We start from the raw sequence: 14307 nt of genomic DNA on the forward strand, positions 1-14307 counted from the left end.
TTCTTCGGATCATTTGATTAATCAGAAGTTTGTTTTACAAGAGATAGCAGGACACACTAGTTACGGCTTGCGTCACATACAATCCATTTCACAACAAGCCATCGTCTGCTATGGATCTAAATCAAGATATGGATCAGTTGGCTTCTGAGTACTATGCTGATCTCGCGAACAAGCAGAATGCCCTTAGCAATCAGAATATGGGTCTTGTAGATGACTTTGTCATCACACCTGATTCGGGGAACCAAAATCAAACATTTGCACAGCAAAGTTATCCGCAAACGGATGAGGATTATACACAGGTATACTCACAGTATCCAAAGCTCGCTAATGCAAATGGATTACAGGAAGATAAATTGGGTGATACTACATTTACGGACTTTCAGTTGAATGATCTAAATCTTGATTTCCTTTTAAAGTCACTGCAAAACCTGCAACAACAACAGCAGCAGCAGCAGCAAGACCAACAAATGCCACAAATTCAAGAAAACCTACTATCAAACAACGTTGGTGACCCCCGATTTCTCAAAGCCGGTGAAAACTCAAACTTTTTGCGACAACAAGATCAAGCGTTTTATCAATTACAACATCAGCAAGAGGAGTTTGGCATGAATGGGAATACAAGTGCAAATACTAGTATACCCGGGGCATTTCTTAATCAAGGAGACAATATGGAGGTTGATGATTCTCCGCCATTCACTATTGAACTGGACCTTTATTTTGATCAAGGACCGGACAATAACTCCGTAATTACTAGTAACAACTTCCAGCCCCATCATGACAATAGGTCATCTATTATCAGCCACAACAATAATCCCCCATTCCACAGTAGTCACTTGAAAAGTCCGTTGCAGCCTAATGAATTCAATATCAGCCCGTTTGATGACTCATCAAGAGTTTCATCAACTCAAAACATACATCGTATAGCGCATAATAACTTTGAAGGAGCCAAGAATATGAACCGACGCAGCTTTGTTGATAACGACAGTCAGCAATTTATGGGGAGGTTGAGAAATGGATCTATTGATTCGTACTACGCAGCTAACGTTATAAATCAGCACTTACATCCACAGCTGATGTCGACACAGCAACAACATCAATTACAACAACAGCAGCAGCAACAGCAACAATTTCAGTTTCAGCAAACTGGTGGCATACAAAATAACTCGTCATTTCAAGAGATGTCACCAATTACAACAACCACATCCAATACCCATTCAGTATCTTCACTTCATTCAACACAACCCTCATTCTTTTCTGCTCAACAATTTTTCACAAGAAACTCACTAGATCAGCAATCGCTGTCGTTAAATCGACCTTCTCTGGATTTATTTGGCAGACCTTCCTTGGATAGCCAGCGGTCGCAACAGCAACAAGAACGCAATGCACGGTACACTAGTTTTACCAATTCTATTTCGAACATGATTCCATTTATGGGCGACAGGAGCCAATCTCAAAGGTCTCCTCCTGGAAACTCGACACAACCGGTTTTGAATAGTGGAAACACACCAACTCAACCACGGCACTTGATTCGGTCGATTTTCAAGTCTAATTCAGCCTTGAATGCAGGCCAACCTCAAGTGACTGATGATGCTGCTGACAAGGTGGATAATAATAATGACGATATAAATATGGATGAAATATCAAACCAGTTTTTAACTACATCTGCAGACAACATGAACATGACCATGGGCGCTGAGTCTGAGCCAGAGATCGAACCTCCAAAGAAGCAAAAGACATCTAAGAGAAGCTTATTCACAAGATTTAAATCTTCCAAACAGGACGATGTTGATGACGCTCCCAAAGTTGGGGAGAAAGAACCTTTACTACAGGAGAGTGAGAGTTTGGAAACCGCAAACGTTGGCTCAGGCCAAGCATCAAGTGGGACTCCGTCTTTCATGACTGGAGGACCAGTGAATTTGGAAAACTCAACTTCGGAGTCTTCACAAAATGCAGTTGAGCCAGATTATGCTGCATTATTTGAGAATCTTGGAAAGAGGAAACCCACTGGATCGAATTATAGGAAACCTAAAAGAGAGAAGTCTAAAGAAGATCACACTCAGCAGCAGCAGCAACAACAACAACAACTGTCCAACACCAACCCACAATCTACTTCTTCATTATTTTTCGGCAAGAATACTCAACGAATTAAAGGAGCCAGCAGTAACAACTCATTTGCTGATAATTCTAGTGCAACCAATATAAGCGTCAATTCGTCCAATGCATCATCGTCTCTAGCTGGCCAGAGTCTTGTTTTGAATGAAGATGACGATACAGTTACATCTACGCCCCAACCCCAGGCACAGCCATCATCTGCGTCGTCATTAGCAACTGCGTCGAAACGGTTATTGGGATCGAAAATTATGCTGAAGAGTAGCAAAAAGTCGTCGTCGAAGATCTCCAAAAAGGATAAGGAAAAGGATAAAGATCGCGACATTATCCCACCAGATGAAGAGCCAATTATCGCATCTTTAGATACCCCAGTTGCAACCATGATATCCAAGGGGGTTGAAGTTGAAGTTGATTTAGCTTCATTGGATTTACCTCCCGATACCAAGATTTTCCCTACTTCGATCATCAATTCTAAAAACCGTACGAGGGGTAGAAAAGAGAATAAAGAAGCTGATTTGAATGACGAGTCCAAGATCTATCTATGCAACTATTGTTCAAGAAGGTTTAAGCGACATGAGCATTTAAAACGGCATTTTAGATCGTTGCATACGTTTGAGAAACCTTTTGATTGTCCTAAATGTAATAAGAAGTTTAGTCGGTCCGATAATCTTCAACAGCATTTGAAGATTCATAATGCTGATGAAAATGGTATTGGAATTAAGGAGGAAGAAGTTAATGAGAATATGAGTGATGGTGAGAGGTAAAACAGTATGTACTATGGAAAATATTAGGAAACGAGACTCACTTGACCATGCCTACTGTAGAAGTTAGAGAGATAAAAGTAGCTTACCTGCTCATTAACAAGTCAAAAAGTATTTATTGAATTAAAACAAAAGTAGCACAAATAAAGTAAACATGAAAGCAAACTGAAAACCAAACAAGAGACCAATTGAAACTTTTATAAAGGTTGAGATTCCATCTCTATACCCGTGACAAACTTTGCTCTTTAATCAAATCAGCAAACAATCTTCTCGAAACTCTATCATCTTTGATCCCCACAATATCACCACCTCCAACAGAATTGCCACCATTAGCACTATAGTTCTTTTTCTTCAACGATGGTTTATTAACCATTCCTTTAACACCACCAACACAAATATTCCTCTCTTGATGTTTCTTCATTGCATCTTCTCTAACAAACTCCTTACCACACGCACATTTATTCATCTTTGACTCACTATGACCTTTCAAATGACGGTTCAAATCATGTTGACGAACGAATCGCTTACCGCAAAATTGACAACCAAAAGGACGATCACTCAAGTGAGTTTGAACATGGGATCGAACATTGTATCGACGTGTGAATACCTTACCACAGTTTTTATAAGTACAAATGAAATTTTTATTCTCATTGGGTCCAATCCAATACTTGTCAATTTCACCAGGTGGTAACAATGTGGTTTTCTTGACTCTGTTACGCGGGGATGTGTCTTTGAGCTGTTTCTTGAGGGAATTTTTCAGGTTGGGGCTTATGAGGGGGCTCCATTCGAGGTATGGTTGTGCTTGCTGTTGGAACTGTTGTAGGAGATTATTCGTGTTGGATTTGATGGGGGTGGACAAGTAGGTGCTGTTGCGTAATGGGGTGATTTGAGCAATGGTGGCGTTTGGGTCGGGGCTGGCGTCGTGCTGTTGTGCTGTGGATGAAGCAGGTGGTGGTGGTGGCGGTGGTGGTGATTGTTGAGATCCAACCTTGGGTGTTGACTTATTGGGGGAAGTATAGTATCGCATTGGTGATGAATTTATGGTTGCAAAGGGAGATGAGTTTAGGTAGTTGTTATTGCTACTGTTGTTGTTGCTATTGCGAGTGGGACTAATTGTTGGTTGTCGAGCTGGCAACTGATTCGATGGATCATATCTCTGACTCAACTGGTTCAATTGCTGTTGTTGGAGTTGTATTTGATCAAGAGCAGATTTCTGTGGCGATACATCATCACCATCGTCCTCTTCTTCTTGAATATGGTGTAACAAAGTAGGTAATTGTGCCTCCAGCTGCAGTTGCTGATCTCGGTTGTAATACATTGGGGTATAGAAATTGACATTCGAACCTCTCAAACTTGGATGCAAGGGTGAAATGTCTTGCTGTTGTTGTTGCTGAGCATTTTGGAACAAACTTGGAGTCCTACCTGGTGATGGAGACTGTGGTTCTGGTGACGATTGCCAATTTGGTGAATCATTTGAATTGGAAAGTGTGGGTGGCGAAGGTGGTGGTAAGAATGTATTGAATAGGAGATTATTGACAAATTCATTACCTGTTTGTAATTCTTGTTGATTTTTAGCTGAGTTTGACTGTTGCTCTTGCTGCTTGGTGCTCAGTGAGACCTGAGTCATTGCTGGTGACATCAATTGTTCCTGTTGTTGGTAATTATTGTCACTTTTGTCTGATTTTGTCAGGTATACTGGTTCTTTCACAGGTAAAGGGACATATTGCATATCTGATCCCATTTGCTCATCATTGCTCTGATTTAATAAATCACATTTTTCCAACAATGGTTCAAAGTCATCAACGTACTCAAATGGCATCTTTGGTTGCAAAATCGCATCATTCATTAAACTATTTTTCTGTTGCTGCTGCTGTTGTTGTTGTTGTTGTTGGACAAATTGTAACGATTGTAAATACTTTGCTGAGTATGAATTGACAACCTGGTTAGTTTCATTTTGACGGTATTGATACTTTTTAGCTCTATTGTGTAACGGCGAAGGCGACATTTGATCCTCGGTCCTGTTATGTTTAGCACGTGGCGCTGGTGGTGGGAATTTGTAAGATTTGGGACTTGCGTTAGTGACAACATAATCATTCTGTTTTGAAGTTCGTGGTTGAGTAGCACTAATGTGGTTATAGTTTTGATTGTTTGATTTTGATTTCGTTGGCGTAGAAACTTGTTTAATTGGAGACAGTTGAGCCAATCGGTTAGTTCCAAAGTCATCACCATCATCATCATCATCTTGACCAAATGTGGGATCTTTTTCAAAATTGAAATGTAGTACATCTTGACTAGGTGTATCCTTCTTGGCAGATTTGTTCACCGACTGTGAATCAGAAGCCTTTGTTGTGGTATTTTGTTGCAGTAGTTGTTGACCCTGATTATCATTGAATAAATCACTAGGATTAATGTTTCTCCAATCGATGGATTTCCCAAATAATTGCTGATTAGGTTTGGAGAAATCGTTGGATTGAATATTTCCACCAAAGGACCAGTCTCTAGTATGATCAATAAATCCAAAAATTGCCGTTCCGCTCATTTGCCTACTATGAGTTTTAGACTTGTGTCGTGAATGATGACTATATGATGCGGAAGCAGAAGCAGCAGCGGATCCTCCAGCTCCGTTGTTATTCATGGCGAACCCACTAGGAACGTCCAAGTCTTGTAATCCATTGAGTGTTTCATTGAATAGGTAATCAATATCATCATTGTTGAGCTTGCTATTGTTGGAATCAGGGGCATTTGCATTTGCATTTGCATTTGCATTGTTGTTGTTATTGTTATTGAGATCTTGAGGTAACCAAAATTGATCAAAGTTGTCCACATTGAGTTGTAGATCCAGTCTCATTGACTCTCCCTCATCTCCAAACATGATGTATTTTTCCATTTCTAGCTGAGAAGGGAATTGGGGGCGTGTGATCTCGGTGTCTTTTGTTATAATGGATGAAGGTTTGGTTTAATTCTTTATGTGGCTGATGCTAGGTATATTCTAGTGTTGTCAATAGAAGTTATTATACTTCTTCAATTACCGAGTAGGTATTTAGCACTAGTGAATGGGGGTACTTGAGTATCCACTGGTAATATTCGAAATGGAAAGTTGGCAAAAATGAAAGAAAGATGATATGTAAAATGCTTTTCTTTTCTATGCTTTGACCTCGTGGGTTGTGTAGTATATTATAGAAAAGATAGATATATATAATTTTTCTTTTTGCCCAAAATTAAAAATGAAATTGAAGCAATATTATGCTTTCTTGTAATTGACGTTATTCCATCTTTGTCCTAAATAGTGCAAACTATATAGATGCAAAAAAATATAAAGAATTGCAATCAACTTGCCTAATTAGGACACATGGTAAACATTGACAATTTTTTGTGCGTTTTGAGAAAAAACCTATTTTTTGATTTTGTAACCCCCTTTATATGATGATATCCATAAAAAAAAAAAAATGGTCCTAGCTGCAAAGGCAGCTGACTATAGTTCAAACGTTGCAGAATATGGCATGAACCATAGTTACGTTGTCAGAATTGCCACGGGTATAGGCGGTACATACGAGTTGACTCAGTCTGCGCCTAGAGAGAGAAACTAGTGAGAAACAAAAGTAGCTCCGTCAAAAACGCGGCAAAGGAATCACTACACCATAAAAAAAACGCCTCTATTATTCACTTCTTTTTTTTTAAAAAAATCTTATTTTTAAATATACGTATCTGCTATCCAACTTCATCTCCTACTCTAAAAGCAACATCTTTCTTGGATCCTCAATTAATTCTTTAATTGTCTTTAAGAAAGTAACAGCTTCTCTACCATCCAAAACTCTATGATCATAAGTCAAAGCCAAGTACATCATTGGTCTAGACACAATTTGTCCATTAACAGTGACTGGTCTTTGTTTAACTCCATGCAATCCCAATACTGCAGTTTGTGGCATATTGATAATTGGAGTACCATACAAGGATCCAAATACACCTCCGTTGGAAATGGTGAATGTACCACCAACCATATCTTCCAATGCTAATTTACCGTCTCTGGCCTTTTTCCCCAAGTTGGCAATTTCTTGTTCAATGCCCAAGATTGATCTTGATTCGGCATTACGAACAATTGGAGTAACCAAACCCTTTGGTGTAGCAACGGCAATTGAGATATCAGTATAGTCTCTAAATACTAAAGTATCGTTGTTTTCAATAGCGGCATTAACGGCAGGGATATCCTTGGCGGCTAAACAAGCAGCTTTAGAGAAAGCACCCATGAATCCCAATTTGATTCCAGTCTTTTCCAAGAATTCATCCTTGTATAATTTTCTCATTTCCATTAAATTGGTCATGTCAACTTCATTGAATGTGGTTAAGGAAGCAGCAGTGTTTTGTGATTCCTTAAGACGTTCAGCAATTCTCAATCTCATTCTGTTCATCTTGACCCTTTCTTCGTTTCTGGAGAAGTTGGTGAATGTTGGAGCATCAGAGGTGGAAGTTTCTTGCTTTTTGGTTTCCTTCTTTGGTGGAGGAGCTGGTTTTGAATCCTTCTTTGGTTCTTCTTTCTTTGGTTCTGGTTTAGATTCTTGCTCCTTCTTTGGTTCCTCTTCCTTTGGTTCTTCTTCTTTCTTTGGTGCTTCTTCTTCTTCCTTTGGCTTTTCTTCCTTCTTAGCACCACCTTCTGGAGCTTCACCTTCTTCAATTTCAGCAATTTCTTGTCCAACTTCAACAGTGGCTTCAACATCAACTAAGAATTTAGTGATGGTACCACTGACTGGCGCATTGACTTCAACATCAATCTTATCAGTTTCAATAGTGGCAACGGTTTCATCAACATTTACAAAATCTCCAACTTCTTTATTGAAAGCAGCTAAAGTACCTTCAGTAATGGATTCAGCCATATCTGGTACTTTAACTTTGGTAGATGCATATCTGACAGAACCTAAATTGAAAGAAGTAAACTTGTTGTTTACGGTTGACTTGGTTTGGACAATTGATTGGTTATGAAGACATCTAGTTGCTTGAACAGTGGAAAATTTCAAACTGGTTGTGGTAGCAACATTTGATTTGAGAGCTCTTTGAGCAGTTCTTTTTAAACTTGAATTAACTCCTCTTGATAACATGATGTAGGAAAAAGTCTATTTGATAATTGGGAATATGTGTGGAAATGATCGACTTGAGTCTTGTTGAAAGTCTCTGCTTTTTTTATTTGATTTTTTTTTTTTTTTTTTTATGTCGAGCAGAGGGAAGCGTCGGTGAAGAAAGTAGTGGAGAGAGAGAGAGAGAGAAGAGAAAATTTGGTTTGCTTAAAAGTTCATTGGCTTCGGTTAAAAAGAGAGAAAAATAAAAAATTAAAAAAAAAAAAAACTCCGGGAGTCATTCATCGGAGCAAAAGAAATATCTTTTGTAACCGATATACGCAGTAGTAGATAAAAGGGGAAGAGCAGCAGATTGATAGATTACATAGTAATTGATTAGTAAGAGTCATCATCTGCAGTGTAGTCACTCTCAAGTATGCATTTGATTACTCATGATTTGAGATCATTGCTTTCATACTGGTGGGCGTTTGTAACCCCGGTGTTTAAAGGAATTGTCTCATTTTTGAGAAGCTGATTTTTTTTTTTTTTTCTTTTTCTCCGAGACGTCTCGCTTACGTTAACCCGGGTGACTCAGGAAGAAAGAGGAAAAAAAAATGGCAAACTCCGAACCCCTGTCAATTTTGGTTGCAAAAAAGTATAACATAAGCGTACAAAGGGAAGTGCAATTAGGGGGGGAAGTGTGTAGATAGAATGTTGGTGGTAGTTACCACATAAGATTTGTATACAGTCACTCTATATGAAAATCTTTTGTCAGAACGAAAGTTCTTTTGTTGAGGATTGAGGCAAAATTTACAACCACCTTTCTCAAAGTTTTTAGTTTTACTGAAGTTGGCTAGATCTCTTTGAAATGTCGCTTATATCTACAGTCTCTACACTTTGCTTGTGATTTGGGACTATTTAAAAAAAATGGTTGATCTAGCTTCTTTGGCAAAAGTCAAGGATAATTGAATTTGTGTTTCTTTCTGGCTATAAGTGTTTTTATCTCCTGTATTTTTTGTTACCGAAAGTGGTTAGAATTGTAACCATTGCATACTCTTTTATGAAGAGAAGGGGTTTTCTTTTCATGAAATCCCACAAAAACGGAGATAGAATATGGAAGGAAGTTGAGAGAGAAGTGAGTGTGGATAAACGAGTGATCTTTTTGGAAGGTGTTGGGTAATATACACGAGGTAGAGAAGAATTGTATTTAGTTGTAGACTCAAGGGGTATGGAGAGTTTTGTCGTAACTTATTGTATAACTTTTATTGCTTTGCTTTAAATTACAGAGTTGAGATTATACCGAGGTAACTTCAATTGACAGGAACAAAGACAGTAAGACAAAACAATAGATTATGAAAAATGAAAAATGAAAAAGGAAATTGAAAATGCGGAGAAATGAGGGGTACACTCGAGACATATACGATATAAACAATAAAAATAAAATAATAATAAACGTTTGCGCAATTTTAAAATAACACATTTTTATTTTAACACATTGTGCATATGTTTATATATATTATGCACAAATGCGTAAATAGTTTGAATTATTATTGTTTCAGATCAGTTACACAATACTTAGAGAATGTGGCTTTTGTTTTGAGAAACAATAAGAGAAAGACATACAGACAGATAAGATATAAAACTGAAATGTGGAGATTTAAGAAGAAGAAGAAGAAGAAAAGTAGAAGAGTTGAATGAAAGGATCATTCATTTTCTTTTAATTTAGATAAGTCTTATTCAAAAAGTAGAGCAGTAGTAAAAGTTTTTATAGTCTTTTGATAGAGATGGATCTATCTTGGATGTAGTTTAGAAGGAGATATAGATTAGGAATGTAAGAATTATAGGGGAGATGGAATTAGTATCATCTATTTTGATGATGTAATGTACAATACAGAGAAAGAAATAGAAATAAGAAATAAGAAACAGAAGTGGTTGTCAAGAAGCGTAGTAAAAAAAGACTGTTGTCAGCAAGAGAAAGCGAAAAACACAGACCAGTTGCATTCAAGTATATCTACGTCATTGTAATGAATTAGTAATAACTAATCAAAGTTATTGATGTAATCCTATGACGACACAACTGGTGAATCATCATATATACAACTACCTAAGATCATATAGTAGCTTATAGGGTTAAAGACTGTAGATCATAGATTAGAGTATATGATGAATGTATATATATCTAAAATAGAAACATCTATACACCCCCTATTCCTTACTCTTTACTATCCTATTTCTAGGTTCTTTTTGGTCTTTATTATTATAATACTTACTACTATTATACATACTATTATAGATACTATTATACATACTATTATGAATATTACGTAATCGAGTTGTATGAAAATGAGTGACTTACTTTTAGAAAAATAAAAAAAACTCATCTTACTTGTATATATACATATATATATATATAATACGTTTGTTATACGAAACGTATATTTTATTATACAATGTTTTTTTACTCCACATAAAAAAAACAAAACACAAAAGAAACTAACAGACCAGCCACACTAACATTGTAAATAACAGTATGTGAATAGGAGAGAGTAGTAACATACATAGAAACAACTAGCCAATGATAGAAGAGTTCTATATTATACATTCAGACACATACATCTTCTATCTATAAATCTATATATATGTATATATATTTGTAATTTAAACTTTCAAAAAGGTAGTGTAATAATGTACAATATCTTTAAGTACAATAGAAACACAAAACCAAAAACAAAAAAAAAAAGAAATAAATAAATAAATAAATAAAAAACAATGGAGGGGTGAAGAGAGGGGTATAAACAATTGTGTATATAGGTAAAACTGTGTATGTACAATGGTGTATATCTATGAACAATTGATACTACTACTCTCCTCAAGAGTAAAATAGATAGATACAAAATAGTTTCCGTAATTGTAATACCAAAAGACAATTGACAAGAAAACAAAATTATGCTATACTAATACTTCTGTGGCTTATTTCTGTGTATTGTACTTATTATTTTAACTCGGAGTACATCATCTTGTGGTGTATTACACAATATTCAACAAATCAATACTAACCAAAGTATACAAGATTACGTAATTCCAAATTGTGTTTATTACATAATGTATTACATCATACTTATAGTAGTATTACGTAACTTGTATTATAATATTTACTATTGTTTTGACTTTGTTACGTAATACAAATCTAAACTATTTCCCTCAAACAAAAAAAAACCCCAAATCTTATCTCTCTCTCCCTCCACAAAAGAACATATATATATATATATAAGAATAACTCTAATCCACAGTAAATATTAATACATAAACCCATAAGCATATTCATAGACTTTTCCTTTACAAAGTATGAATTATTACCAATTAAATAATAATAGAATACCTTCAACAGCACCAAATACACCTTGTACTACAACAAAACAATTTAATCTACCATCATCATACACTAATGACAGTCCAGTTATTACAGAAGAAAGGGAACAGGAAATACCATGTCTTCATGACTTGATACACAACTCAGCAACACCTAAAACAGTTGCTGCTGCTACAGCTTCTCCCCACGGCAACATCACCCTACAGTCATTTAACAACTACTTATCTTCCATACATTGTCAAGAAAACCTACAATTTATACTAGAACTAAACAAATACCTCAATACTACATACGACAGTTGTATCAACATTGACAATAACGAACAATTGACCCACTGGCAACTGATTTATCGCAAATTCTTAATTACTGAATCAGAGTATGAAGTTAATTTACCAAGTCGTTTAAGTTCAGATTTACATTTTGCTCAATTACCAATGGAATCAACTATACAACATTGTAAAACATATATTATTAATGAAATTTTACAAAATTTGTATCATGAATACTTGAAAACTGTTACCAAGAATAAATGTGGCTTATATAGAAGAAGATCAGTAGCTATGGGATCATTGCCATTGTCTCAATCACCACAGAAGCAGAATCATCAGCCATCACCTTTAAGACAACATAGTAGCTATATACCCAAAGATAACCACAACAAGACTACTAACCTTTGTCTTGACAATAACCAACAAGAACTCAACTCAAGTATAATACTGCCAAGTCATGTGAGACCTACTATTGATACTACTACCATTATAGAACAGCAATGTCCTTTAACTCCACCTTATTCACCACCACCACCACAATTGCAATCTCAACAAAAGCCACCACAGACACCAGTTGTACTGCAATACTTGCAACTACCACCTTCTTCACTGTCTTCAAACTCACATACCCATCAGCAACAACAACCACATTCTTCACTGTTGTCTCGCCACATTTCTTTCTTTGGTAGAAATAACAAAAGACGCCACAGTAGTAATAGTAACAAGGCTACTCCCACAAATACCCACAAGCACCATGATCATCATAGTCATGACAACAACACTTCAACTCACCATCACCACCACCAAAACAACAAATCCCATAAACACAAATCTTCACCACAGATGATTGATGGGTACGACTACTACTCCATTCCAGTTGCTGATGTGGGTAATGACTATAGTAGTATCTTATCATCAACCTCAACTACATCATCCACAGCTTCATCATCAGTACCACCTACTTCAAGATCACGTCCAGCTTCGATCTGTTCCAACGTGGCGTCGGATGCTATATCCTCATCATCATCATCATCAGCGAAATCGAGCTCCTCAAAATTATCAGCGGTTGCAACTGCCAATGATGAAGCATCCTTTGCCAAGGAGTTTCAAGATACACCAGCATCATCGAGAAATAACTCAAGTAGCTCTAAATCTGCTCCTTCATCTTCGGGGAGCTATTACAAGAGCATGGGCCTGACTTCACCTGGCATTACAATGGTGACAAGTCCTACTACTCCAAGTAGTGCTGCTGGTATACACAAGATTGTTGATAATTCAATGAGTTATTTCAACAAGATGAAGAAGTTTAAGTTTAAGAGAAGTAGCCATGAGTGCGGGGACGACTACGATGAGTAAAAAGAGACTGGTTTGCATGGAATTTAGCTAAACGGTGGTTCCTCAATTCAGTTCGATTTAAATTTTTCTTTTAGTATTTACGGGATAAGGTTATAGAGATTTAAATTTGATCATGTCGATAAAAGAAACCCATTATAAGATGTTATCTCTACAACTCAATTGTAACTTTCCCATCTTCAAACGTTTTCCCACATTGTAAGTCATTAATATTTCTCGATACCCAACACTGATGCTCCGGAGTATCAACAACAAGCATCTTAAACAGTTTAATCCACTTGAACCCCACATAATGCAATTTCTTCCCCTTGAGCTTATACCATCTACGTTTCAACCTAGGAACATGTATGAAACTTGGTCTAATGTAAAATTGAGCTATTTCGCCAGGATTAATTGCACAACTGAATAACAATGTATTGAGTTTGGATATGCCGATTCTTTTCCCCAAGGCGAGACTTATTCCTATTGAGAAGTAGACTGGTGGTATCCCGATTGTTGCTTCGCCTATTTGGTCGAGTGTTTGTTCGATGTAGAGGGTGATGTAGCGGGATAGGTAGCCGCCACTACCGTGGATCAGTTCGAGGCACGATGTGATGGGGATCCATGAGTGGAATGGATGGATAAGGGGAGGAAAAGGAGATTCAGGGTCGTTTGTGTTTGTGCTGGTGGCTGTTTTGAGAAGGGTCCAGTATTTGAGTTTATGATCGAATTGTAGTGAGCTTTGACTTGATTTGATGTAGAATATGTTGTTGGTGTCGGATAGTTTTGCGATGTGGCGGCGTGATTCGAGGGCATCAAGGGTGGATATGGAGTAGATATGAGGTTGAGGTTGTTTCTGTTGGGAAGTCGTTTCGTAGAAGGATGTAGTTTGATTAATGAGTGGTGGATATGGTGGTGTGGATATCGTTGTATCCAAGTCTGTCCATTGAATATCTTGGAATTGGTCTTGGAGACTACAGTGACATAGCAAAATGAAGTAGAGTAGTGGTAATGTATGTTTCAACATTCATGGTGAAGAAGAGTAACTAGGAGATAACTGGTTCTACATTTGGTTCTATGATTTTTGGCAACTGGTAGCATAACAAAAGCGTACATAGATGGAATTCCATTGAAGTCGCCTTCTTTGTGTACGGCTATTTGAAAGTAGCGTGAGACTGGACCAAATTGCAAGAGGATGCGTTATGGTTATCATTTACGAGTGGCTATTGCCATTTGGTCACACAACCAGTGTATATAATACTATAGGGTGTCCTTATTCTAGTATATTCTCGGATGGTCTGGAATTATCTAGAACGAAAAAGAATGTTTGCGCACAATTAAATATTACACAAAAATATTTCGATGAATGTATGTCCACCAAACATATGATAATATGATCACTGCGGCTATATTCATATAGC

At 37.0% G+C, this 14307-nt stretch overlaps 5 protein-coding genes across 5 annotated transcripts; 2 read left to right on the forward strand and 3 right to left on the reverse strand. All coding sequences in view use genetic code 12, as the record gives it.

Moving 5' to 3' along the window:
• Window positions 1-110: 110 nt before the first annotated feature.
• Window positions 111-2873, forward strand: MNL1 (Mnl1p; the record flags this gene model as incomplete). Its single annotated transcript, XM_067691216.1, has 1 exon — window positions 111-2873. One exon carries the CDS (start codon window positions 111-113, stop codon window positions 2871-2873), a length of 2763 nt encoding a protein of 920 aa, XP_067549604.1.
• Window positions 2874-3090: 217 nt separating this feature from the next.
• Window positions 3091-5757, reverse strand: ACE2 (DNA-binding transcription factor; the record flags this gene model as incomplete). The annotated part of the gene is made up of 1 exon (XM_067691218.1): window positions 3091-5757. The coding sequence occupies one exon, from the start codon at window positions 5755-5757 to the stop codon at window positions 3091-3093; it is 2667 nt and encodes an 888-aa protein (XP_067549605.1).
• An 838-nt stretch (window positions 5758-6595) lies between these two features.
• KGD2 (alpha-ketoglutarate dehydrogenase) lies at window positions 6596-7960 on the reverse strand (the record flags this gene model as incomplete). The annotated part of the gene is made up of 1 exon (XM_067691219.1): window positions 6596-7960. The coding sequence occupies one exon, from the start codon at window positions 7958-7960 to the stop codon at window positions 6596-6598; it is 1365 nt and encodes a 454-aa protein (XP_067549606.1).
• A 3300-nt stretch (window positions 7961-11260) lies between these two features.
• RGS2 (GTPase-activating protein) lies at window positions 11261-12910 on the forward strand (the record flags this gene model as incomplete). The annotated part of the gene is made up of 1 exon (XM_067691220.1): window positions 11261-12910. One exon carries the CDS (start codon window positions 11261-11263, stop codon window positions 12908-12910), a length of 1650 nt encoding a protein of 549 aa, XP_067549607.1.
• A 148-nt stretch (window positions 12911-13058) lies between these two features.
• On the reverse strand, window positions 13059-13913 carry I9W82_002373 (uncharacterized protein; the record flags this gene model as incomplete). The annotated part of the gene is made up of 1 exon (XM_067691221.1): window positions 13059-13913. The coding sequence occupies one exon, from the start codon at window positions 13911-13913 to the stop codon at window positions 13059-13061; it is 855 nt and encodes a 284-aa protein (XP_067549608.1).
• Between the last annotated feature and the right edge of the window lie 394 nt (window positions 13914-14307).

This window comes from Candida metapsilosis (assembly GCF_017655625.1).
Source record: "Candida metapsilosis strain BP57 chromosome Unknown scaffold2, whole genome shotgun sequence".
Classification (NCBI taxonomy): Eukaryota; Fungi; Ascomycota; class Pichiomycetes; order Serinales; family Debaryomycetaceae; genus Lodderomyces; species Lodderomyces metapsilosis.